The sequence below is a fragment of the Lampetra planeri genome, chromosome 7, assembly GCF_965212315.1.
Source record: "Lampetra planeri chromosome 7, kcLamPlan1.2.h2, whole genome shotgun sequence".
NCBI classification, from domain to species: Eukaryota; Metazoa; Chordata; class Hyperoartia; order Petromyzontiformes; family Petromyzontidae; genus Lampetra; species Lampetra planeri.
Genome location: NC_136113.1, coordinates 12,517,611 through 12,543,851, shown reverse-complemented (window position 1 = coordinate 12,543,851; position 26,241 = coordinate 12,517,611). Strand labels below are relative to the sequence as shown.

Sequence of the window (26,241 nt, the reverse complement as noted above, 5' to 3'; positions counted from 1 at the left end):
ATGATCTGCTTCACCTTCTGCCAGTGATATTCTACATTACAACAGCTGCATAGGCAGTTCACATACACGGTAACAATACAAGAAGATATTCGATTTTATTGCAGAGTAAAAGTAGAAGGATCTCCATGCTTAAACATGCGCTGGGCAGGGCCCATTTCGGTATTGAGCCATTGGCAGATTATCTCTGTGAGAAAACACACTTACACAAATCGGTAGTTGTTTTATGGGTAGAATCATCTGGCCAGATTATTTTAACACTCAAAAACACCTGCAGTCATATTTCTTAGTCCTATTTTTGGAAATCCAAAATAAATTCCACTTATTTGGTACCAAACAGTACGAGTAAACACACAAAGGTATAGCAGCATTCGTAAACAAAGGCGTTGTATACGGGAAGCTGTGTGGCACTGAATCGATCGTGTACTGCAGCACCGAGCTATTTTTTGTAAGTCGGCTGGCCTAGGTCAAAGTGTACCTGCTGATTCAGACTCTCCATGATTTTCTTGGCATCAAGGTTCTCCTTGTTCAGCTGCTCAACAGTTTTTCTGCAAGCGATAACAAGAGATACCGAGAGAGAGAGAGAGTGTGAGAGAGAGCAGATCAATTTTCTAAAGATTTTGCTCCTGTGCAAGCAGAGCAATTTTTCACACGCCCGTTCTGTTCGCCATACAGCCACTCGCACAATTGATTTCTATCACATTTATTGGTAATTCAAAAAATGCAATCTACTGATTAACCGTATTATTAATCACCCCAGCGCTGATGTATTCCACTTTGTGCAACGGGTTTTTAATGACAATATATTTATAGCTGAAAGGTCATAAATAAATGGCCCAATGTGTATCCATTAAGGGTCACGAAGTAAGTGACAGACAGGTACGGAAATGTGTTTTTTTACCTTTCTGTAACATCGACCCGGTACATAGGATTAGCATATACTGTGCTCGTATGGCACATGCATATGTATTTACATTTACAATCATCTCTCACAATGCACTGCTGGATGAAGGATTTCCCAAGAGGCAAAGTCAAAGTGTGAGAGTGGTTCAGAGGCAGATTGCGGAGCTGGCAGGCCGAGATCATGGGTTTGAATCTGGACAACTGCCCCTAATTAAAACCAGGTTCTCAAAGTGTAGTGATTTGATGGGCACAGCTCCATCACCAATGACTGCTGTAACCCCCCCCCCCCCCCATCATATATTACATTTGCATTTAATTTTAATAACATTTCAGCCCAAAGAGTAATTCATGTTTTGACTGTCGGGGCAGGTGGGAAAAAAAACTGCCCCCAATGTGGATAAGATGTCACTTGAATAGATTTCACACATAGTTCTGTCATATCTTCTTCCGTGGGCTGTTCTTTAATATGGGGTGATGCACTCCACTGCAATAAATCAGAATGGATTTTTTGTCGCATAACGTGACACCAAATAGCACAATCTGAATTAAAACGATATCAATGTCACAGGGAGTTCCCATGCTCAGACATGCATGAGGTCGTGCTCATTGCTGTTCCTAATCAGTGGTGGAAATTCCAAATTCCTGTGGTGAAGACCAGTATAAATATAGAATAACCACAATTGGCCTTTCACATTGCGGAACTCGTGGTATCATTTCCTGGTAGGAGATGGTTAATTTAAGATTCGACCTGAAGACCTTATGAATGCGGTCCTCTGTCACGTTGGCAATGTTTGTGTGCAGTATATATTTATACATTAATTCTAGATGTGAAGCTTTCGTGACTGCAAGGATTCATATTCTTAGGTTTTTCGGTAAAGTCACGTAGGTAAAAAATTAAAATTAATAAAAGTAAAATAAAAATAAAATAAAAATAACGACGTTTCAGAGGCAACGTTTATTTTCATTTTACTTTCATTAATTTTCATTTTTTACCTACATGACTTTACCGAAAAAACTTAAGAATATGTATACATTACATACATATATGGTACAGTATATATATTCAGATGGGTGCAGCTATGACTAGAGCTCTTGACCTGTGATTTAAAGTGTGCGAGTTTGAATCCTGGTGGGGGGTTGAGACTCAATCCACCCTCCTTTCAGGGTCAACACATTTAGTAAAACGTGATGACAGGTCCTTTGGCCCCTCCCATAGGAATAAGGAATTTCCACCTGTGGCTCCGGGCCAACATCGACGACATGCACCGTTCAACATTTGGGAGGCATGGATTGGAGGCACGTTTTACAACCTAATAAACATCATAACCAAAATTGTAAGTACAATACCCATACAAACGATGAAAGCACTCAGACGGACTTTAAGAATGCAATTAGTAACACTGCAGTGCCTACTGATGACAATGGAGACATTTCTCATGGTTAATGACAGTGTTATATGCCAATGAAACTATGTTACGGACAGTGCGGAAATAATTATGTGCTGGTGTTGATGCATTGGGGATTCAAAGACAAAGATCCCCCGTGTAGCCTTAACAGACTGTTGGGGCAAGTGCTGTTAGTGGGCACCTATGAAGGCCGACACGGCACACGAGGGGGTGGGTGGCCAACACCACGCCCGGCCGCCTTTGTCTCCCCTGTGGCGATGTTTTTAACACACCGCACCAGGTACTCATTTGAGGCCGAGTCGACCTAGGGGAGGCCCAGGTCCGGTTCGGATAATCGTTACTGGTGTTGGCCGTGAAGCAGGAATTGAACTGGGGTCGCCGGGGTCGTAGCGCAGCGAGTTAACCGCAAAACGCACACACACACTCTCGCACACACGTGGACATTCAAACGTCAAATGCATACACACGGATTCAGAGCCGCGGTCAATCTCTGTATAATAGTGGCATGAATGCAAAATCAGTGGCTTTCTACTCTGTGCAATAAAAAAAGCCGCGAGGGTTACATTCGTGAAAATGTCTAAGAGACTACCTGTCCAAACGAGCAATGTGACACCACTCGTATGTCTTGAGCCTGCAGTGGAAATTCCACATTCCCATCGTAGGAGTAATTCTCCCCATTGGATAGCCACTGCCGACTTTCCACAAAGTGGTGTTCTATTTATCGACCCCGCAGGGATGATGGACTGCATTAACCCCAAAACAGAGCTTTGAAAATGCTAACCCTGTAATTGTCATTCGAGCACTTATCCAGGAGTGGCATGGGTTGCTGGTTCAGAAATCACTTTAAACTTTCACTTAAAAACTAATGGGACAAAATTGTATCTGAAACAGCGGGCAAATGTTTTGTTTTCCAAAACACCAAAGTTCCTCCTCTCAATCACTGCTGTTAATTCAAGAAAGCAGTGGTAGGCGAAGGTGTTAACACAGCAGAAGATGGGTACATGGACTGCACTGCATGTTAGTTGCCAGCGATGACTCATGCAAGCGCATTAATTGGCGGACTCAGCTGGGTGAGGCCACGGACGATACCTGTGCCTCTCTGCCGCTGCCACCCTTTCCCTCTCCAGCCTCCGAGCAAGTGCGGACCACCTCAAGATGGCCGCCTGTAGTGCCGCCCTCTCTTTCCCGGCAGCACCGATCGACGACTTCACCTCGTCTTCCAGTTCGGCTGCATCGCCACCTTTCGAGTTGCTTTGCTTTGTCACGGTTCGTTCATTTTCACCAGACATCTCGTCTTCAACGCCACTACATCCCGCCACTTTGTTCTTCACGTTCTCGTTCGCGCTCCATTGCGTCCACACGATCCCACGTGGGGCGATGTCTGGGATGGCAACCTGCCCTCTAACAGCTTCCTTCCCTAGCTCAATTTCAGCAGTGCCATTGGGTCCATATTCCTCGGAAGATTCGATTGCTATCGCCGCATCTGCGTGCGCCGCAACTTCAAGCCCATTTATAAACACATCACCCACAGGCTGCAAGACGCCCAGTTCCGTCTCTGACTCAGCGCAGCTGGATTTGGGGCGGCCTCCATGGCGAACACTGCGCTGAGCTTGGCTCACTGGCAGCGTGGCGCCTTTATGGACTCCGGCAGCACCAACATCCAGGCAGCGATTCACATTCAGCCTCGGCTCCTCAATCCCTGACTTGCCAGCATCAATTTGGGTCCCATTACCATGGAAAAGTGCATCCGTGCGTTGTGCACACGCCATCAATGATAGAGTGGTGCCCACGTTAATGTTGTCCTGTCTGCAGTGAGGGTTCCCATATTTAACTATCACTGCAATTCTGGTTTTAGCATCTTCCTTAGCATCATTGGACTGAAGGCTTCTGCGAACTCTCCTTGCATCTTGCCACGTGTTTCCACCAATGTTTTCATTGAGACCTTTCTCTGCTGCCGTCGCGCCTTGCACTCTCCGTCCCTTCGCCTGTCCTTCCAATTCCGCACTCCTCACGGGCTTAGAAATTTTCATTACTGGTTTCAATTTCACCTTGGGCTGACACCGGTTAGGTGCGAGCGCTCCATCGAGGTGCTGTCCATCCTCATTTCTAACCTTATTTACCGTTGCACAGCCTTCCAAATCTTCCTTCCAGTGCACCCGCTTGACGTGTCCAGGTGTTTTCCCGACACTGCAATCAGGCTCATCATTAAACACCCACGTGTCGTGGCCCCGCTGGGGTCTTGCCACGGAGCCCCCCGCCGCCACTGCTCCCGTGAGAGCTTCAGAGATGGCCGCATTACTGCCGCTCATGATCAAACACCTCTTGCCCAGGCCTTTGTGCTCGTAATAATGTATCTTCTGAACGTGTGTTCAGAAAGTACATTATTATAATGATCATGTATAAATAATGACAACACAATAAATTTAAGTGGTCTCACTATGGCAGCCCTTGACCACTGGTAAATATGTAAACATTCCTTTGGTAGGGGCCAGTCTCCCCATAAAGAACAACCACTGTTCACATTACATTTTTTGGCTGCTAATTATGTTATATGCACATCAGTGTTATTCTATTATTAGTATACTCAAGCTGTAATCGATCATGTTATTCTGTGTTTTGTTCTTGCATATAATTCTGAAATTGTATATTTTAATGCATGATGGTGGTTATATACAATAGCATTATTATACATTTTTTTAACCAATTTTTATTTTGAGGAATATCTAAATTATGTTTTTACGTGATCTTTTCTACAATTGCCCCTAAAATCAATGGATATTTAAAATTTCTATAAAATAAGTCGTCTTGCTTTTGCCACATAGGAAAAACACTTGGCCCTGCATCTTTAGGAATAAATAGGCATTTAAATATCGGAACACAAAATTAAGTGAGAAAAACTAACCGAGCAAAACTTGATTATGCAATGTAACAACAAAATAATAAAATATTTACTTTCAAATACAGTATTTGTATCTGGAAACAAGTTTCACTCTTGAGCCAAATATAAAGCAAAAAGCAGGAAAATATAGAACACATTGTGTGCGGGACAGACTGCGCTGCAAACCCAGGAATGCACAGGTAAGGCAAGTGAAAACTCATCACTCGAATCAAACTCTTGAGTAAGTTTGCTCAGGAACGTAGGCAAATTGACAAGAGAACTCTGAGCAATAGCGAGAAATACAGACTGTGGTATTGCACATGCCCCATTTGGCAATACAATGGTCGACGAGGGGCTTCTCCATATCACAAGGGTCACGAATATTATTTGACCATACTTCACCATGCTGGTCAGTGACGGTTGGAGAAAGGTGGCGAACGTAGACATGCGAGCATACGTTTGCAAGACAACAATTACTGTACGTGCCTTTGCTGCAATGCCCTCTGCTGCCCACAACGCAGCTCCATAGTACGGACATGTGGCTTTGAAACCAGAAGAACAAAACAAGAACGGGGCAGGGCACAGCGGCAATATGCTGCGAAAAAAACTAAGCTTTTAGAAACAAATTCAGCCTAACGCAGAGTCTATGTGAGAAATTCACTCACAGTCGGTGCCTCCCTGCTCAAGCGAACGTGAGAGAGAGAGAGTTCATCTTCTTAACCATAGCCCTGAGTCAGCAGCTGAAATTCCACACTTCCCGAGATGCTCGTCTGATGGCCAGTCCCTCCATAACACAACTACTGGTAATTAGCACGGTGTTACTTCATCTCTCATGATTCTCTGATGCAATACTCCACTAAGAATCCGCAAACTAGCCGATTTCATTTTTACATCTCATCGGCGGCTATATTCTTGGATGCGTTCCATTCTCTGGCAGCCATTCTGTCATTTCCCTTCGAGTGATGTGTCCTGCCCAAGCACTTCCTTAATTACTTAACACATTATCTATCGCGGGTAGAGTTGACTCCTGGCTTAAGATTTAAACTCATTGCCTTCTGTATGTGAGCCGAGTGCTCTGCCTTAGCCCAGCAGGTTCGTGAATACGTCACCAATTATTGTGTAATACAGGTGATTAATACTCTGTAGTCAGAGCATTCAATTTATAATTTACAATACCATTAATAAAAAAAAATTCTAGCTATAGAGCAATTTAGCCCATCACCTCCCTGGGGTCAATAAAATATGCCACTTTACAGTAAGCAGCATTTTTTATATGAAGATATTGAATCCTGCAATAGAGCTGTGGAATTTCCATCAGTGACTCCAGTGCCATACATGACTGCGAGTGCCATCCAATTCATGTTTGAGCAAGGAGACACTTTCACTTGACTACGACTAAATAAAGCCCTCGCTCAAACACTCTCTCCGACTCGCATACATGCACAGACACACATCCATCAAGCACCCTTCCCTCTCTCCCCTCGTGACGCTCTCACCTTTGCTGCGCCATCTCTGCCTGGTGTCGGTCCGTCAGCTCGCGCTGCATCCTCTCGCGTTCCTCGCCCAGCTGCCTGGCCAACTCCGACACCTGTAGTGCAAAGTGCTGCTCAACCTCTGCCTTCTCCATCTGCAGCTTCTTCTCCATCTCCAGCTTCTGCCTCTTCAGCATGGCCTGCATCTGTAGCTTCTCTGCCTCATAGTCCTTGGCTCGGTCCACTCCATTGGCCTGCAACTTGTTGTGGATCTTCTCAATGTCTGCCTCAGTGGTGGACAGAATCCGACCCTTTTCCCTCTCCACCTCCTCCAGTTTCCTCTTGATTGAGGTCACCTCCTCGTCTTTGGCACTCAGCTGTGACTGCAGGTCGCCACTCTCCTTTTCGGCCTCCCTCAACCTCGCCGAGACTCTGCCCACTTCCTGCTCCTTGTCACTCAACGCGACCCGCAACCTCTGCACGGCCTGCTCGTTGGACTTGAACGCCTTCTGCCGCCCCTCCTCCACCTTCTTCTCCAACTGCTGCACGTGCTCTTTGCTGAGGGCGTCGAGGAGGTGGGCCTTCTCCTCCGCCTCCGCCCGCTTCTCGTTCAGGCGTGCAAGGGCTTCGTCTCGCTGAGCCCTCGCCTCCTCAACGAGCTCCCTCAGCGAGGCCACCTGGACCTCGAGGGCCGAGTGCCGCGCTCGGGCGTCGGCCACCTTCGCCTCGAGACGGTCTTCCGCGTCGCGTGCCCTCCTCTCCGCCTCTGCCCGGGTTTGCTCGAGCTTCGTATCAAATTCCTCCTCCTGGTCAGAGGAGCGAGAATGTTACATCGTTCAGACATAGGGCGCTCGCTTAACTGCGTAAAGGTCCTTCAAGAGCCGATAAATAGAGATTATTTATTTGGTCAGATGGCATTGTGGCTCACAATTGGAAGGTCATGAGCATTCATCTCCTTTTGCAGTGAACTGAGCGCATCATCATTATGCCGCTGGGGGCAATAAATAAGTGACACTTGTGGAATTAAACAGTAAAAGTGTCTCCATGCTCAAGCAGGTGTGGGTCAGTGCTGTATTAAAGGTTGTTTGGCCCTGACAGTGTTGACATCCTACCAAGCAGTAGTATATTTTTTTGACCCTGGGAGAAGATGGACTAAGTAGATGACACCCAATCTGGTTTTAAACTCATAAACTTCCGAATGTGAATGAAGAACTGCCAGCTGTCTAGATATTATAGAACATACAGTATATTACTGTATATAAGTTATGCATACGTACATACATACGCACGCACACACATAACAAATGCACATTTGGCCAGAAATATATTACAATTCCAGACACTGTCGCGAACGCAAGCGGCCACTCAAATATTCTGTGACGTTATCGAATAAAAGAGTAGGCCACGTGTGCCGGCGTCACAGTATAAATTTGTCAAATAAAAAATAAATACTCACAAATTACTAAATTGGGTTAAATCACATAGCAACACCGCCTACGACTGGCAGAGCATACATGTCTGTGAAACTCAGCGCCTTCGCGAGAGCCTGGTGCTTAAAGAATGCAGTGAATACCAAGCGTATTAAACGATTATCATTATTAATTCAAATCTGTCAATTGTGGAGTGGTCCCTCGTGGTCTGCGCCACATCATTTACCGCTGGGATGTGTCCGACCCCCCGCCAGCTGGCAGAGAGCTTACCTTGGAAGTCAGCGCCTCGGTGAGACGAAACACTTCCTGCTGGTGCTGCTCCTTGAGATTCTCCAGCACCAGCTCGGCCTCGATACTGAGCCCAGGCGACGCCGCCTCTGGGGAGCGCACGCCTGCGGCACGGATGCAGAACAAACGCAGCGGCATGCCGAATGAGAGCACGCATCCGGCAAACAAACGCAACTTAATGGTCGTTCTCTCAATGCGACGCGACCATTTGCCAAGTGAGGGCATCTCTCCCGTGCTGAAGCGGGGTCCTGATGTGGCACTCGGCTGCCACTGGCCGAGGAGTAGATTCCACATTTTTAGGAGACTTCTAGTAAAGTGGTGTTATTTTATTGACCCTGGATGGGATAATAGGCTTAGGCAACATCAAAATACGACAACAATTTGAATGCACAACTTTTCCCCATGTGAGTCAAGTGCACGAACCAGTGCCAATTATCTGGATGCTTTCAAGATTAAATGTTAAAAATAATTATGTTGTAGGAACATGTTAGTTTGAAAATATCAAATAAAGTATTATTAATTAGAGATCAGAAGATACCCCCAAGAAAGCTGTGTGTATCCCAATGGACTTTTGGCAGACTGAATCCAGTTCTATCTGATTTAAGGGATTAGCGCTGTTGATACAGCGTTCAAATAACACAAGCTTTTACAAATGCACATTCTGGTCTGGGGGTCTACTCAACTCAATACAGCTTTGTGGGACTTTTCAAATGATAGTGCTCGGTATTCTTCCCAAAGGTATTGCCGGCGTGGTGGGCATCGTCTTGATGCAAGGAATCAAAGAGGAAATCTCACATGTCTCAGAGAATGACCCGTGTATATATCTTTTTTAAAGAACTTCTCCAGGTGCGTTTTTGTTTTTATCATTTACACAGAAAGGGTCAGTGTGTTTCCCATGTGTTCTTCAATGAGTTTGTTTATTTGATCAATATTTTTTCAACCCAGAGCTGCAATCCAGCCTATTGAAGTGCATTTTTTTTTTTAACCAATGGTTTATTTTGTGTGTAGTCATTGGCCACCAACACATTACACTTCAGGACATTTATTTAATCATGGGCAGCTGCTTGGATTCAAACCTAGGAACTTCAGCGGTGGCAGCTCAGCACTCTTCAGCTTCGAGCCAACCAGTCTGCTACAGCATCGTGGGATGTTTTTGTTAGAGGGCGATTTTCAATTGAAAAAAAATTAACCCGTAAAAACAAAGTTTTTCACTATAAATCCATTATATGCGTGGCGGCTAGAGTCCTCTCGTCCTCTGGCTTGAGATGGCTGCCACCTATGGGTCAGATGATTGCCTGCCACCATTAAGCAATTTGTAATTAAATATAATTATTTTTTTCCTAAAAAGTGTAACATTTTGGAAAAAAATTTCACGAAAATAAATTGACACGCACAACGAGTTTGTGTGCAAAATGTCAGCTCGATTGGATCACGGGAAGTGGGTTAAAAAACGACCGAAAGATTTGCACGGTCGTAAGCGCGCAAGCAAGCAAGCAAGTGCACTTAATATAAAGGATTTAAAAACCAGGCCACAGCCATAGAAATGTGCAATTTCCAGAGTCGGCTCAGAGTTGCCACTGAAGATCAGCCCCCTGCGAAAACTCTCAAGGGGCCACACCTTTGCGCATGAGGTCGGGCAGTTTTCTGCGGATCCTGGAGCGGAGGGACCCCGTGCTGCCTATGCTGCTCGCCGACATGCTCCGAGCATCTGGAGCACAGAGAAGCAATCCACGGGGCAAAGTCAACCCTGAGGTACGGTCTCACGGCACTTCGCAAGGGGCTCTTCGCTCGCTGTGCTGACAAAGTGGTAATGGAATGTCAGGCAAACCGCCAACCCTTGAATGTGGCTGAATAATATTTAACACGAATTAAACAGTTTTTGAATTAATGCTTATGATTTCATCGACATTTATATTTCAATTGTGTGACTGGAATTAGAAAGTGTCATAATGATGGCAGGTCAAAGGTGTAATGGTGTCATTCGTGTACAGGTTGCCATGCAAGTTTGATGGTGCTGATGACGATATTGTATGTATATGTACAGGCCTCTGTCAATCTACTGCTGGATGGATGGGAGTCTCTACATGCCATGCAGGTAATGGGGCCTACTTGCCCATACTTAACTATGCTGGTCAGTGCAGGTTAGTGGAGGCAGGGAAGCACAGACATTGGAATACAGTACAGTACAACAATGGATTCTGCTTCACTGCCATCTGCTGACAAGGTATGTAAGAGGCTCTGTAATGATAATATAATTTAAGTGAAAGACGCTGATCAAGTGTAATTATTATGATGGAAATATTGGTGTCAAAATTACGTGTAATATTTATGATATGATATGTGCAAAATAAACTAAAGACAAATATATAATTTTGGGCCCAGTACAAGTGAATTGTTAATGATGTTGCTGCTGACGCAAGTGCAATTTTTTTTACGTGAACAATATTAAGTGTAATTATTAATCTGACGCTGTGATTCAGGTGAAAGGTGTTATATACATGTAGTAGTAATAATAATAATATACGTAAAAGGTGTTACATTTAATATGTGTGAAAGATGCTGGTGATGCGCCGCAAGACATGGAATGCACTGCTTGAATGATCACACGAGCTCACAATCTCACGATCTCACGATCGCACTAGCTCACGATCGCACTAGCTCACGAGCTCACGATCTCACGATCTCACGATTGCACAATCACACGATGTTCATGAGCGCACGATTGCACAATGTTCACGACGAGCGCACAATCACGTGACGTGCGCGAAACGCACCCTCCTGCCCCAGCTCCTCCCCGCCCTCGGGGCTCATCCTCTCTCCGTTGAGGCGGCCGCCCTTGCGGGGCAACGCTCGCGTGCGCAGCAGCTCCACCTCCGACTGCAGCTCGTCGATCCGGTCCTGCATTTCCTATGAAGCGGGTGCGGCGGCAGCGGCAGCAGTAACACCACCATCAATAACAGCTTTAGCAGTCTTCTTGGTTCTTTTGGCAAAGTCACGTAGAATGTAAATAATAAAATAATAAAAATAAAACATAATAAAATAATTCTCACGACGTTTCGGCCACAACGCAAGCAGCCGTCTGTCTTCTCGACAGACCTGGTCTTCACCTGAGGACGGCTGCTTGCATTGTGGCCGAAACGTCGTGAGAATTATTTTATTATGTTTATTATGTAATATTTGTATTATTTTATTATTTCCATTCTACGTGACTTTACCGAAAGAACCAAGAAGATGAATCCCTGCAGTCACGAAAGCTTCAAATCGAAATTTAGCTTTAGCAGTGTCAAGGAATAGTATCAGCTGTGCAGGTGGTCTCACAGGGCCGAGAGGGGACGCATCACAATTAATGACGCTGCCAATGCACCCCCCCCCCCAGCTTGCTGTTCTCAGGACTAGCAAGCGAATGTACGAGAATTTGAACAAATACTGCATCGGGTGATCTTCTCCACAACGTTATCTATTTATTCCAGATCTCATAAATTATCTTTATTTTACTGGATCACTTCGTCACATTTCATTATAATAGGAATAGTAATTTATGTCAATTTGTCAATACAGTGCTGGAACAATTCCTCCTGGTTTTTCGTGTTACCATTGGTGACCGGGATAAGACCATCGGCCTTTGAGTGCCAGTACTGGGTCCAACTTTTCTAGATTCAAAGATCAAACCGCAAGTCGCTCAACCGAGATTATAAATCGCCATCATTGCCCCATGGCGGCAGACTAATGCCCCAGGTCACTCTTGCAAATGATCCTAGTCCCTTCCAGTTCTCACCTTGGTGATATAAAATGAACTCGTTTCCCTGCTTAAATATCTGCACACAGAGTGGCTGGTGGCGCGGGAGTTGCACGCGTGAGAGGAGGAGTGGGGGGGGGAAGACACTCACCCTGCACCGCTGCTCGTGCTCCCGCAAGACGTGAGCGAAGCGTTCTTCTCGCGCCAAGAACTCCGCGCTCGTGGGGTCCAGATCATCTCCCTGTGCGGACGGAGTGCACGCGCGTGGCCAGCCCGTCATTTTGAAGCGTCATCAACAGAAAAGTCACCGTCCTGAGTTCAACTACCGACGATGGATGACATCAGTGGCGGGTGGTATTTTGACTGGTTTTAAACCAGCGCGGTTAAAGCATGGTCAAAACAACCCCCATGTATGAGGAGGTTATTCCCGCAGCAGTGAGTGGACTGACCAAGGGCTCTAAATCCAACAACAACTGGAACACCACGTAAAATGGTCTTTCCGTTTAAATTATTGTGGGATGGTGCCCTTCTCCGTTGGCAGCCCTTTATAGATGGTGGTGAATATTCCACGTTTCTACGGCGGGGTCCAGTCTTCCCGAATGACGACCACTGACGACGCAGAATGTGGCGCTGTTTTTATTGACTCTGGAGGGACCGTGAGATGAGTGGAGCCCTGACCACGATATAAACCCGTTGTGTACATTCGGCTGTGAATTGAGCACTGCGACCACAGTGCTCCATGGTGACATATGTTGTGTTGCTAGGAAAGCCACGTTAAGTATCAATGCTTTAATCGTGATGATTGGCGAGTTTCTCTTGTTTTGTTGCATATGGAAGGCAACAAAAGTGCCTATAGAGCAGGAATCTTGAGCAACGGGAAGTGCATTTATCCTTTATCAGTCCTAAGCCAGTGTTGGACTTTCCACATTATCATGGAAGGGTACAGAGTTTCTCCACAGGGCAACCGATACTGATGTTTTCTAACATTTTCTTGGTTCTTTCGGTAAAGTCACGTAGAAGGGAAATAATAAAATAATAAAAAATAAAACATTTATCAAATACTAAAAAAATTCTCAGGACGTTTCGGCCACAACACAAGCAGCCGTCCTCAGGTGAAGAAACAGAGCTGTCGGAAAGACAGCGTCCCAATGTTACTTTACCGAAAGAACCCAGAAGATGAATCCCTGCAGTCACGAAAGCTTTAAATCGAAATTTTCTAACATTGATACCTATTTTACCGACCCCAAAACAAGGCTGAGCTAAGTGAAGGTCGACGGGGGCCAAGCCGACTCCGACACCGCGTTTAGGATCCAACCCGAGATTTTAACTTTTGTGATGGCGATTCGCGAGATCTGCCCGTATCTGTATGCCGGATGATGCCACGTGGTGTCCGACAGCTCGTTAGGAGAGGGTGACCGATGGCTCGAAGCGCAGCGACTCACCCCGCCGTGAAGTGCTCTGTGCAGCTGCTCCTTGAGGCTGCACACCTGCTTCTCCGAGTCGGCCAACCGCTCTGCCAGGTCGCTCAGCTCCCGCTCCAGACGGGAATTTTCCTACAATACACAAACGGCGCGCGGCATTAGCCACGCACACAGCAAGCAGCACGCACGCCGTACGCCGTACGCGTAGCAACGTGGCGCACACACACAGCTCCCTCCATTCAGCAGGGCGGGTGGGTGGGTGGGTGGATTGGGCAGCTGGGGTTAGTGGCGGCACCTTCATGGTGATGCCAAGACGGTCGCGGAGCTCGGCCTCGTCCTTGCGGAGGTTGTCGATCTCCGCCTCGAGCTTCTCGCGCTGCCGGTTCACGTGGCTCATGATCAGCTCGCGCTCCTTGTCCATCTCCGTTCGCGTCGCTGCCACTTTCTCCCGGCAATCCTGCTCCAGCTCACTGCGGGAAAAAGACAAATAAGACCCCCCCCCGCCGTGTAGCAGAGGTCGCAAATGGGTTTTGATTCCTTACCCGTACCCGTACCCGGCCGCACCAGGGTCACAAACGGGTATCCGTACCCGTACCCGGCCAGGTACGGGTAGCCGGGTATCGGGTAGGGTACGGGTATCGGGTACCCGGTTGCGACCTCTGCCGTGTAGCCTTAACAGACTATAGGGGCAAGCGCTGTTAAGCGAGCACCTATGAAGGCCGGCACGGCACACGAGGGGGTCGGTGGCCAAAACCACGCCCGAGCCACCTCCCCGGTGGCGATGTTTACACACCGCACCAGGTACTCATTTGAGGCTGAGTCGACCTAGGGGAGGCCCAGGAGCGGTTCAAATAATCGTCACTGGCGTTGACCGTGAGTGGAAATCGAACTCGGGTGCCCGGGTGCGCAGGGCCGCGCGTTAACCGCGACGCTACCGCTCCCCATACACGCAAGCACACACACGTCCGTGCGTCTGCTCAGCAAGAGGACGCAGGCTTTGTGGGTGCAGCGTGAAGTAGGGGAGGATGCCGCGTGGCTCAGGGGAGTTAATGCTGATGACAAAGCAAATCTATGGCTTTAAATACTAAATTAACCACAGGATATATCGTAATTCTACAGAAATGTGTTGAGATTTAACCATTTGTCAGGATGGCGCTACGAGATCAGTTCACGTGCAGGTGCCGCATTGAGAGATAGCGAGAGGCGGCGGAGGCTTGGGGAGGCACTCATCCAGCAGTGGATTTATCATGGCTGATGATACATTTTCGGGGTGGCTCCTCAAAATGCGAGGCCCTGCACTGGATCCACCGCAAGGCACCGAGTCAATCCGGCCCTGCCGGTACGCTCCCCATCACGCAAACTCCGGTCATCCTCGCAGCGGCTTTTGGCTCGCCATCGAACAAAGACGGTCAATGCATCGCGCGCGTTCAGATGCGCTTTCAGCGGACGTCTGGAATGGTCTCCCTTCGAATATCAGGAAGCCACTGGAGCTATGCACTTTTAAATGTAGATTGAAAACTAATTTCTTTAAAACTGCTTTTTGTGTTTAGTTTGCTGTCCTTCCCCAGCACCTCCGATTAGCACGGTTGGCGACATACGGCGCTAAAGAAGTTCAACATACACATATACAAGTGATCCGATGCCAGTGGCAGGGCAGGGCACCTGATGCGGCTGGAGTTGAGGCTCTCGAGTTGGTCATGCCTCTCGTCCGTCTCGTTCGCGAGCTTGGAGCAGCGGCGCTCCGTGCGCTCCAGGTCCACGCGAAGCTTCTCCCGCTCCACGCTCGCCTGTTCTGCCTGGCTCCTGAGCACGCACACACGCCGGGGCACGCACAGACACACACGCGCACGCCCCCGCCGTTACAACCTCCTGCACTATCACCACTGCGGCTGCCAGAGTTACGAAAGGATGGGTGTACAATGTGTATTCATTCTAGATTTGAAGCTTTCGTGACTGCAAGGATTCATATTCTTAGGTTTTTCGGTAAAGTCACGTAGGTAAAACATTAAGATTAATAAATGTAAAATAAAATAAAAAATAAAAATCACGACGTTTCGGAGGCAACACAAGCTTTCGTGGCTGTGACGGTTCCACCTGAAGACGGAAGCTTGTGTTGCCTCCGAAACGTCGTGATTTTTATTTTTTATTTTACTTTTATTAATTTTAATGTTTTACCTACGTGACTTTACCGAAAAAACCTAAGAATGTGTATTCACTCTGCAGATACGAATGTCGGTGAATGTACGATGTGTATTGCCCTTGTAAATGTGGATATTTGTGAAATAATGAACGAATGTATTGAGTGTTATGTTGCAGTGATAAGCAAGGCATGCTATGAATAAGTGCCGTGGTTATTACCCTGTATTCTGACAATTGCAGTTGTATTTATTTCACTGATTATGATATCTGAACTTACGGGATCAGGATAAGATCCAAATCTGCTCTAGTTCCATCTCTGCTGCATTTGTATTATTCCACGTTGTCATAATCGGTAGCCTTCCAGCCTTTATTGTCAATGTCATCCCTACTGTTGAAAGTTTATATTCCTTGACTTAAAGCTTTCGTGACTACAGGAATTCATACTCTTTGTTTGGGTCTTTCGATAAAGTCACGCAGATAAAAAAAATATTAAAAATCACGACGTTTCGGTCGCAACACAAGCAATCGTCTTCAGGTGAAAAAATACAGCAGGCGGACTGTTGAGGCAGGAATTTTTTAAATATTTTTTTCTGCCTCAACATTTTACTTTCTATGTGACTTTACCGAAAGACCCAAAGAGTATAGTTTATATTCCCATCACCAACTACTAACTGGGATGGACTGGTGGCACAGTGGTTAGCGTGCTGCGCTAGGAAATCGGCGAGTGATATCCTGTTCTGTTTTGGGCCCAACCCCTTCACCAACCCACAATGACCAGTGTGGTGAAGTATGGTCAAACAACTAGCATGATCGACACAGCATGGGGATGCCGTCATCCAGCAGTGTATTGACGTGCTGAAATGGCACGTACTATTGTACAGTAGGTGTTCTGTGTGTGCATATGTGTGTATGGGAAATAGTATCATAGTGGTCAATGCACGCCACACTGCTGCTAAATCAAAAGTTCACTTAAAGCATACAAGGTAAGTTATGACAGAGCCAGCAGAGACTACCAAAGAGGAACAGAGCTTGGTTGAGTCCTATAGCTTAGCTGCAACATATTAGACTACCTTTGATGTAGACGTTTTTGAGAAATACTTCACCCTCCCCAATCCCTATAGGTGCTAAGATCTTGCCTTCCAAACAAACTCGAGGCGAAACACTTGCTAGGGTCGCCAGCCTGATGGGGAGTTTTAATGCCGACTGGTCAAACTGGTGAAGTCCCGAACACTGAAATAAAAATATCTAAATTAAAAGTCAATAGTTAATGAAACTAGGCAGAGGTCAAATCAATAAATCAGCACTAGATGATGCCCTGTGGGTTGGCCAAGATGACAGGCAACACGCAATGAGCCTCTAAATGTCCCACCACCTTCCCTGAGGGCCGCTCACGGTGCAACCTTTCAAAGATGGTCCATTGCCACTCTCTGCCATCTTGAATCAAGTTTCGACGCTGGTGCTGTCGATGTGACGTCACAGAGCAGGTGTGGCCCTTCACCTGCCGGTGTGGAACCTCACCTGCACTGCTCACCATCAACGTACGTAGAACGCGAAAAGAGCCCGTCCCATCACTTACCTATGACCATATTACAGTGTCGTGCGCGGGTTAATTGAACTACCTCTCTGTCCAAAACAAAAGTGAGCTCATCAAAAGGGTAATTAGAACGATGAATAGGCTAATTAAATTCACATCTGTGCTGCCTCTGATTTCTATTCAATTCTCTCGCATGTTTCCATGGCCACTGTTCAGATGCTAGAAGCTAGTCCCACACACGTATTGCATGTATTTAATTATTTAACTCACTGTATTTTGCTGCCCCGCTCTTTCATGGTTTACGTCTGGCTATTAGATCGTTACGGAGTAATTATTTATTCGTTAATTCGACCATTTCTGGTTTTCGGCAAACCAAGCGCAACTGCTCGTTAAAGACAAACAAAACCAATGAAACGAAACGATGGCGGGCTTACGCCCGAGCACTCACCGTCGTCCGAAAAAATCAAACATCATGTTGGCGGTGAAGAGCAGAGATGAAGGCCCGCACACGGCCGTGTGTCACCATCGCTAGCAGTCGGTCTCCATCGCAACAACGTCGCTCGTCGTTCGTTTCTAAATAACTCCCCGTTTTGTGGTTGTAGAATGGAGCCGAATGAGATGTGGAGTGCGCGGGGTGTGTGGACGTGTGAACATAACGATCGTTGCTCGAGATGAGCAAGGGATGGGGGGGGGGTGCAACGGGGACAGCCGGTGATTTCAAGAGTGTCACATGACCACCTCTCGACACAATTGTTGCAAAGCAGGAGCACTCAAACGTGCCAAATAGTGAAGTGCGTGTTTTGCCCGTGCCCTCCGGCATGTGCGAGTGGACGAACGGTGTGCACGGTAACGCCGTGGGGAAAAGTGGCGGCCAAACACCGACTGGACCTTCCCTAGGTTATTAGAGCCTAAAATGTGTGGCTCGAGCCGTGAGGAGACAAAGGTGGTCAGGCATGTGGGGTCCTAGCCATACCTACTCATGACGCGTTCCATGGCAGCTTTGACTACTCACTTAACACTGTTCAAATGGTCGTTCTGACATACCTACTCCTGCTAAAAACAAATCTTTGTCTTTGTTGAATAGGTGCCTACGTGTGCACCTGTGAATGTTTTCATGCATATTTTTGTTATTCAGGTAAGATGTGGCTGCATCATCAATGGAGCAAGATTTGACCCTGCAGTGTTCAGAACAGCAGCACTTATTTTAGCCTTAAGGGGCTCCCAGAGGCATATGGTATAAGTGAACATTGATAACTGTACTTTACTGATGAGTTCGAATGGGGATGACACTGGTATACAGATGTGTCTTTGTTTCACTGCGGCCTGATGAGGTGGCCACATTTTCTCAATTCTTCGGTGGCCTAACCAACAAAATGGCCACACATTCAGTTCTGTTGAGCTGGTGGTCAGGATAAGGCCGAGAAACTACCGTACACGCAATGCGCATCTTTTCGTGTTGGGTAAACCTACTTGTTTTTCCGACCTGCACTAACTTTCCCGCTGCGATGGGTTTTCTCGTCATATGCAGATTTTAAATTGACACATTCAGCCGTAGTGGCAAATAGTTGCACAATGTAATCGGACCGTTTAACACACAAGGGACATTCTGGAGAGAGTGCGAGGGTGCACGCTTAAAATGTCAGCGACCGGGCCACTTGAAAATGGATATCCTTGTTGATATCCTGAAGGCCGTGACGTGTTTTCAATTGAATGTAAGCCACTCAACCACAAGCATGTGCATGCTTCATGGGTATTATGTAATCAGACAATATGAACGAAGTGATGACTTTCCTTTGCCATAACCTTGCATTTTTTTCCCCCTTCATAAGGTAAAGCTGTCTGTCAGCAAACACGATGCAAACATTTACAATGAGCACATCCCTTACGCCTTTGAGCATGGTTCATGAGCAGAGGCTCCCGTGCCTCTTATGCAAAGTGGCGAGCCGATGAGAGAGAGCTAGACGAAGGACAGCAGGTGAGAGGTGACAAAGCTTCTTAGCACGGGGGAAGTGAGTTCCGACGCTAAGCTGTTTGAGACAAGAAACTGGAAGGTAAAATGCTTTGTCCTGCAGTGAAGCAGCTGCGTGGAGTATGGACAACAGGAGCTTTATGAGAGTGCAGGCTGCATTCTAAAAATCAGAGGTAGAAATAAGGCTGAAATAGTTGCCATAATAGAGAGACAAGGAAGTAGCAGGTCATGGATGAAACAATTCATGGCTTGTAGTGAATCAGCTGGTTTAGTGATGTGAGTCACCGTGGGCTGTGTCGGCTAGAATCCACAAGAGTCAGGCATTGCACCGAAATCTCCTACCCGCACGCGACAGAAATATTACCATATTGACAGCCTTAATTGTTAAGTCTTTCGCAAAGTGTCTCTTAATATTATAACCACTGAGCTTCCCAAGTGGCAGTGGTTAATGAGGATCGTATGTGGTGGAACGTGCTGCCTAACCCTGCCCTCACCGCAACAAGACCAGAGAGGGCAGTGCAACACTCCAAGGACAAATAAATACGGGCGTTAGAGAGCTCTGCACCTCACACGCAACCACTTTTGTCAATCAACAGATGACCGCAATGCACCACTACCAACCACTATCAACTTTACAAATGAATTAAGAATTGAAGGAGATGTACTACTGGGAAGCATGAGCATTGGTATTTTGGATTTGATCCAAATGATTTCGGACTTAGTTATGAGCGTGCTTCCATTCCTGCATGAACAAATAATAATAGTGAATTTTATAACTCGACAGCCTTTGCAGACAAGTCAACAATTTAGAGGCGCTAAGCCAAGCTCAGGGCTGCACGAAAGCCCTGACCAAACGAATGGTTAAAAATCTGTTGTGCGTGCATGCGTGGGCAGCGGTGGAGCAGTGGAGAGTGCATTACTCCACAAACGCTTAATGTCAGTGGTGAGGAGTATCCGAGCATGGAGTTGGGTCTTTCTTCGATCGGCTCAGCTTCAAATGAGCAGCTGGCTGTGATGTGTTAACATCGGCATTGGGTAGCCTGCACTGATGATGACCACACCAGCTCGTCACGCACCACGCTGGTTTTCACAGGTGCTCGCTAAGAGCACTCGCTCCAACAGTCTGTGCAGGTGATACAGGGGAAATTTGTCTTTGTGCATGTGTGTGTTTGTGAGTGTGTGTAGTGTAGCGGTTAGCGCGCTGAGCTATGAACCTGGCAACCAGTGACGATTATCTGAACCGGTCCTAGGCCTCCCCTAGGTCGACTCAGCCTCAAAGACAAAGGCAGCCGGGAGTGGTGCTGGCCATCCACCCTCTCATGTACTGTGTCGGCCTTCATAGGTGCATGCTAACAGCACTTGGCCCAAATAGTCTGTGAAAGGCTATATGGGGGATCTGTGTCTGTGTCGATGTGTCGTACCGTACCATACCAAAATTTCCCTTGGAGCCTCTAGAAATAAAGCTGAACTCGCAGATCACAGCCGTTGTGTGTGCACACGCTGCCCGTACCTCTGCGTCCTCACTTCCGCCTTGTAGGCGAGCAGCGTGACTCGGGGCAGCCCGTCCCCAGAGGAGAGCATCTCCGCGTCGATGGCAGCGGTGAGGTCAGCGCGGCACACGCGCTCACTGCCGCTCAACTGCAGCGCCTGTGACAGCGTGACAATGTAAGCGTCTCTCTTTTTAAAAAGTTCCGTGACATTCCGCGACACGATATTGCACTTAATGACATTGTTTTACATTGTTTTACACGCCTCTGTCTCCTCAGTGCTGATGGTCGAGGGAAGGCACAACACCATGCCCAGATATTCCTCACCAACGATATTAGACACAGCTGGAAGTCGAACTTTGATCTCCAGGTTCATAGCGTAATACTCGTATCCACCGCACCACCGCACTCACCACACGCACACACGCACGCATACAAGACTGTTGGCGGGCGTGCTTTCTCTTTGCAGCTCCTTCTGTGTGGAATGCACTACCCACTATACAGAGATCAGCTCCCTCTCTATTTTCAAATCATACTTAGAAACTGTCTTGGTTGCTACTGTTTTTCGTACCATTTTATCAATGCCAACGTGCGATGTTCAGCGTATCGAGATAAAATTTGCGCGAATGACATCATGGAAAATAAAGTGTAAAAAAAAAAAATCTTCTGCCATTCAATCACAAGATGAGAGTGTACGCGCCCAGCCGCCATCTCAGCCGGCTCTGCGGCCGCGCGCCTCGCCTCGAGGATCGTGTGCGGCTGCGCCACGCCGTCGGCGAGCCACGAGTCCAGGAGGCGCTCGGTGGGAACGCTGCCCGTGCCGTCGTCCAGATCCGAGAAGAGCAGCTCGTGGCCACTGGGTGCCAGCAGGGACGGGGTGGCCGTGCGTCGCCCGCCCTCCTCCTGGACGAACGCACACGCAGCCACAGTCGTGCACACCGTCGTCATCATCAACATCGTAAGCATCGACGATCAACCCGCTGCACTTGAGAACCCCGGGTGGCTACCTGGATTTCAATCCAGTGTTTCAGAAATCTGAGCCACCTAGGCAACCTATAAACGGTACTCATTTCATGGACTACTAAGCCCAGGATCGATACCTCACTGGGATTAGAACTGAATTCGCAGCCTTCCGAATGAGTTACTCTGCCACCACACACACATAATGACAAACGGTGGCACACACGGCAAAAAAACGCACCAGGTGACCAAAACGCTAAAGAACACGCCGCGTGCATTCCCGCCGAGTCAACGGCGATTCCCACTCACGCGGCGCTGACCCACACGGCGGCGCGCGTGCGCGCTTCACCCGTCCGCACCTGGCTGTAGTGGAAGCGCTTGAGCTGTCGGAGGACGCCGGGTGGAGGGGGCGACAAACTCGGCGTGTAACGTCCCAGGGACAGGTTCTGCGAGGACAGACTGGTGCGCTCATCATCCAAATCTTCCTCCTCCTCTTCCCTCCGCTCCTCTGGCTCAGCCTCCCCCTCCTCGTCCACTCCGCTCTGCTGCAGGAGTTGCAGCAGCTCCGAGCAGCTCACCGTCCCGTCGTCCGCTGGCTCCAGCTGGGCCTGCACCGCCTGCCACTGAAGCGCAGGGGGCAACACCGACAAAAAAAAGAGTGCAAGAGGTGGCAGGTGATTCTACTGATCAGTGGGCTTCAATCACTGGAGAATAAATGTATCATGAGAGTAACCCTCGTGTTATTAGGCCAGATAGATATCAAATATTGCTACTCAAGTCATGGTCGGAAGGTCACATGTTCAAATCCTTGTGAGGAGGTTGACTTAGACCATCATTCTTTCATGGTTAAAGAAATTACCACACATTTGTAGAGGGAGCGAGACTGAACTGTGCCGTAGAAATGTGGAATTTAAAACCGGTGTCTTAGGGACACCATTGGGTTACTGGAAAACCTCATCTTTTTGGTCATTAACTATTTCCAAATTGTATTATTTACATTTTTGTTTCATATGGTAGTATGTATTTAGAAATATAAAATAAATAAATTGCAAATGACATGAGGTTATTTTTGTTTTAAAATTGCATAAAATTACACCATTTTTATTAGTTACAGTCTTGAGGAGTCTACTGAATGCATGCCATTGCATTTAGCAAGATTATGCAATCAACTTAAAACCATAAAAATTAACCCGTAAAAACAAAGTTTTTCACTATAAATCCTTTATATGCGTGGCGGCTAGAGTCCTCTCGTCCTCTGGCTTGAGATGGCTGCCACCTATGGGTCAGATGATTGCATGGCACCATTAAGCAATTGGTAATTAAATATAATATTTTTGTCCTAAGAAGTGTAAAATTTTGGAAAAAAAATTTCACGATCATTAATTGTCACGCACAACGAGTCTGTGTGGAAAATGTCAGCTCGATTGCATCACGGGAAGGGGGTTAAAAAACGATCGAAAGATTTGCACGGTCCTAAGCAAGCAAGCGAACTTAATATAAAGGATTTAAAAAAGGCTCACCTTTTGACCACTAACGTACTGGATTTCGCGAAGGTAGACTGTCAAAGTGACACTCATCGCTGCACGACAGTCACCGCCATGCGACACTCATATCTATATCTACGCGACCTCCGATTAGCACGGTCGGCTACGTCCTGTTCGAAAGAAGTTAAACATCGCACAGATGTAGAGAGTCCACCAGATGAAGATCGAGAGTCGATACTTTTCTTTATTCCACGCGAGCTCACCGCCGCACGCGTCCACCCCACTCCGATTCCCTCCAAGACGCACCTCGATCGCCCCGCCTCTCCCGGTGACGTCACCTCTCTCTCCTTTTCCTCGTGACGTCATCCTTACACTGTACCCTTGGATCACGCGAGTATTTCTTCCCTCGGATCACGTAAGTACGAGCATTCCACACAGCCGACGCCCATCACAAAGCGACGCCCGTCTCCGTGCCGCGCCCCGTACCTCGTGCTGCAGCTGGAGCTGCGTGCACACGGCGGCGGCCTCCTGCGGGTCGAGCCGCGCTCCGGGCTCCAGGCCCAGGTCGGCGAGCAGCCGCTCCTCGATGGAGCCCAGCGCGTCCGGCGGGTCCGCATCGAGCACGCCGCTGCTGCTCAGGAAAGTCGACGAGTGCCACGGGTTCTGGCCTGTGAGCGGTCAACGAAGGGGGGCAGTCGAGGTGGAGCTGCGCGGGCTGGGTTGGCCTCGCTGTTGGCGATTGAACACTTTCCCGTTCGGATGACGTATGTCGGTGCACGTGATCAGTTTTTCATCCGATTCCGTTCCGATGACGTACGTGTACGGAATCTCAGTACCGAGGCTCCCCCACAAGGCCATGCGGCAGGGCATGTCGCACAGTTTGGCGCCTGCTATAATAGAGTGCGTTCGTGTCGCTACAGAGCGAATTCAACGGACGACCTCTGGATTTTTTTTAAAGGTCACTGTGCTAACCATTACACCACGGCCGTTTCTCTCAATCAAAATATTGTGTAAAAACGTAAAAGTTTTAGTCCGTTCAAGTGTGGGATGGTAATTAGCCCTGAGCTGATGTGATACATTCCACATTTCTGTGGAAGGGGCCAGTCTCCCTATGAGAAGAGGGCCACTGAATGCTAGCGGCAAAGTGCTAGTTATTTTGTGAACTGCAGAGGTTTCATTGATTTGAACCCTGAATGGGATGTGAACTTATGTGGAGAGCTCTGGAGACAGAGCACCACCTGGCTGTATTTAAATCTGTACACGCGCACTTCTTTTACATCTTCAAAATTCAGTTAATTAATTCTCGTGAATGTCACCACCCAATCAAGTGCGACTATTTTTATGAACGTACATTATATCAGATGGAGAATCAGATTTGTTTAATCCTGACATTCTTTAAGGAATGCTTTGCATTTTAAAATCAACAATCAAATGATCAAGGTTGATGTTCCTCTTCGCTCAAACTAACATCGAGGCTGCACTGATCTCCCACGGCTGTCCTTGAAAATCAGGGGCTCGTCTTTCTGAAGAACAAGTCACTCTCGACTTCCCGCTAAGAACTAGAAATCACACGCGTGCACTATCATCACAGAACTATTCGGTGAATGAGGTGATGGAATGAATTTACGCCGTGTGTTTTACGAGCGCACCACGCTGGTAAATTATCACCGGCGCAAAAACAAACTGTAAATTCCCATTGCGCTCACCTTCGGCTTCAAAGGTGTCCTCGCTCGGCCCAAAGACGCCTCCTTCGTACACATCCTGAGGCCAAAAACACAACACATTCTTCACGAGGCCGCCTTGTGATCCTGTTGTATATTTATATACACATCGTGGTAGAGAGAGGGGGGGGGGGGAGGGCAGTGGTTTGCGAATCGCGCTATTAACCTTGGCGAGCCTCAGTACGATTCCCGGCTATGGCAAGCATCGGTGGCGAGTGATTCCACCTCCCCCCCCCCCGCCAACCTGCACTGGCCAGCATTGTGAAGTATGGTCAAATAAACCCCCTATGAAAACACAGCATGCGGAGGCCTGAATCGAGCAGTGGACTGCCAAAATAGACTGTATATTAGCTTTAAATTTCTATGTACACAGTATTCTTAAGTCACCGGCTGGTTAGCACTGCGGGTGAGTACATTCAAATCCCGATCAGAAGGCCAGGAGCTCAGAAAATCCCTACAGGTGAATGAAATAGTACCGCATTGTCGACAATCAACAGAAATCATCATCCCGTGGAGGGTCCTGGACCACTCAACAAATATTCCGATTCCTATCTAACTGGGCTGCCAAGGGGTCCATGATATAACGCAGCAGATGCGCGTCGAGACCAGAAGGTGGCACCGCAGCGCACTTGCACTTAGAAAGTGCCCCAGGGCTAAACGTGTGTCATAGAAACCAAAGGTAAATGTTTTTTCAGTGGCAACATTTTTTGCACGGTTTTTTTTCTGGTAAGAAAATGTTGGGGAGAAAAAAAAACCTCAGACGTTTCATGCAAACACAAAATGATCCAGGTAAGTGGAGGCTACGTCTTACTGTTGATGAGGCTCAATAAAGTCGAAATCAGCCCACGATTTGTCTGGAATACATTGAACCAGTATGGTTCACTGATCATTAGATACAATCATTACATCTGTCGGGGAAGCACCATCATTTGTTATTAAGTGAGGATAATGGGCGGAGTTACCGATCAAACTGCTGTTACACTTAGCGTTATAATTAACTACCCAGGACTTGTATGGTGGTCGCTTTTCACATTGAAAAAAAAATCACCAATGTTGGGTTCAAGTCGGTGTGTCTCCATAGTCCCCGTGGTGGACATCCCACATTCCCATAGTGGGGGGGGAAGGGGGGCATATGATGACAAGAGCTGACGCCCCACCATGTGGTATTCCATTTTAATGAGACTCCACAGAAATAGGATGTTGCTGAATCAACCCTCGGGCTGGGATTCAACTCACAACCTCTACACTTCTAAGGCAAGTGCTCTAACCACAGTGCCATCCCCGCCCAGATGACGCTGGCAGTGAAGCAAGTAAACAAACGTTCCTGCTCTTCACCAGACTACTAAGAAGTCAAAATGTAAAAGGCCTCCTTTTGCCAGGAGCGACAGTCATTTAATTAAGGCTGTGAAACGGCCC

At 47.4% G+C, this 26,241-nt stretch overlaps 1 protein-coding gene across 3 annotated transcripts in view; it reads right to left on the bottom strand.

Moving 5' to 3' along the window:
• LOC144719995 (uncharacterized) overlaps nucleotides 1-26,241 on the bottom strand; it is an 87,083-nt gene that overhangs the window by 21,664 nt on the left and 39,178 nt on the right. For 2 of the 3 annotated variants that reach the window (XM_078596395.1, XM_078596396.1), the window contains 15 exons: nucleotides 24,811-24,865; nucleotides 23,591-23,772; nucleotides 21,980-22,243; nucleotides 21,402-21,563; nucleotides 20,684-20,820; nucleotides 15,194-15,334; nucleotides 13,827-14,001; nucleotides 13,553-13,663; nucleotides 12,262-12,351; nucleotides 11,149-11,281; nucleotides 9,993-10,082; nucleotides 8,357-8,478; nucleotides 6,681-7,462; nucleotides 3,396-4,493; nucleotides 476-545 (listed from right to left, as the gene is read on the bottom strand). In XM_078596395.1, the coding sequence (XP_078452521.1) occupies nucleotides 476-545; nucleotides 3,396-4,493; nucleotides 6,681-7,462; nucleotides 8,357-8,478; nucleotides 9,993-10,082; nucleotides 11,149-11,281; nucleotides 12,262-12,351; nucleotides 13,553-13,663; nucleotides 13,827-14,001; nucleotides 15,194-15,334; nucleotides 20,684-20,820; nucleotides 21,402-21,563; nucleotides 21,980-22,243; nucleotides 23,591-23,772; nucleotides 24,811-24,865 (3,612 nt within the window). The remainder of the gene's footprint in view (nucleotides 1-475; nucleotides 546-3,395; nucleotides 4,494-6,680; nucleotides 7,463-8,356; nucleotides 8,479-9,992; nucleotides 10,083-11,148; nucleotides 11,282-12,261; nucleotides 12,352-13,552; nucleotides 13,664-13,826; nucleotides 14,002-15,193; nucleotides 15,335-20,683; nucleotides 20,821-21,401; nucleotides 21,564-21,979; nucleotides 22,244-23,590; nucleotides 23,773-24,810; nucleotides 24,866-26,241) is intronic. The other variant, XM_078596397.1, reaches the window with a different exon arrangement.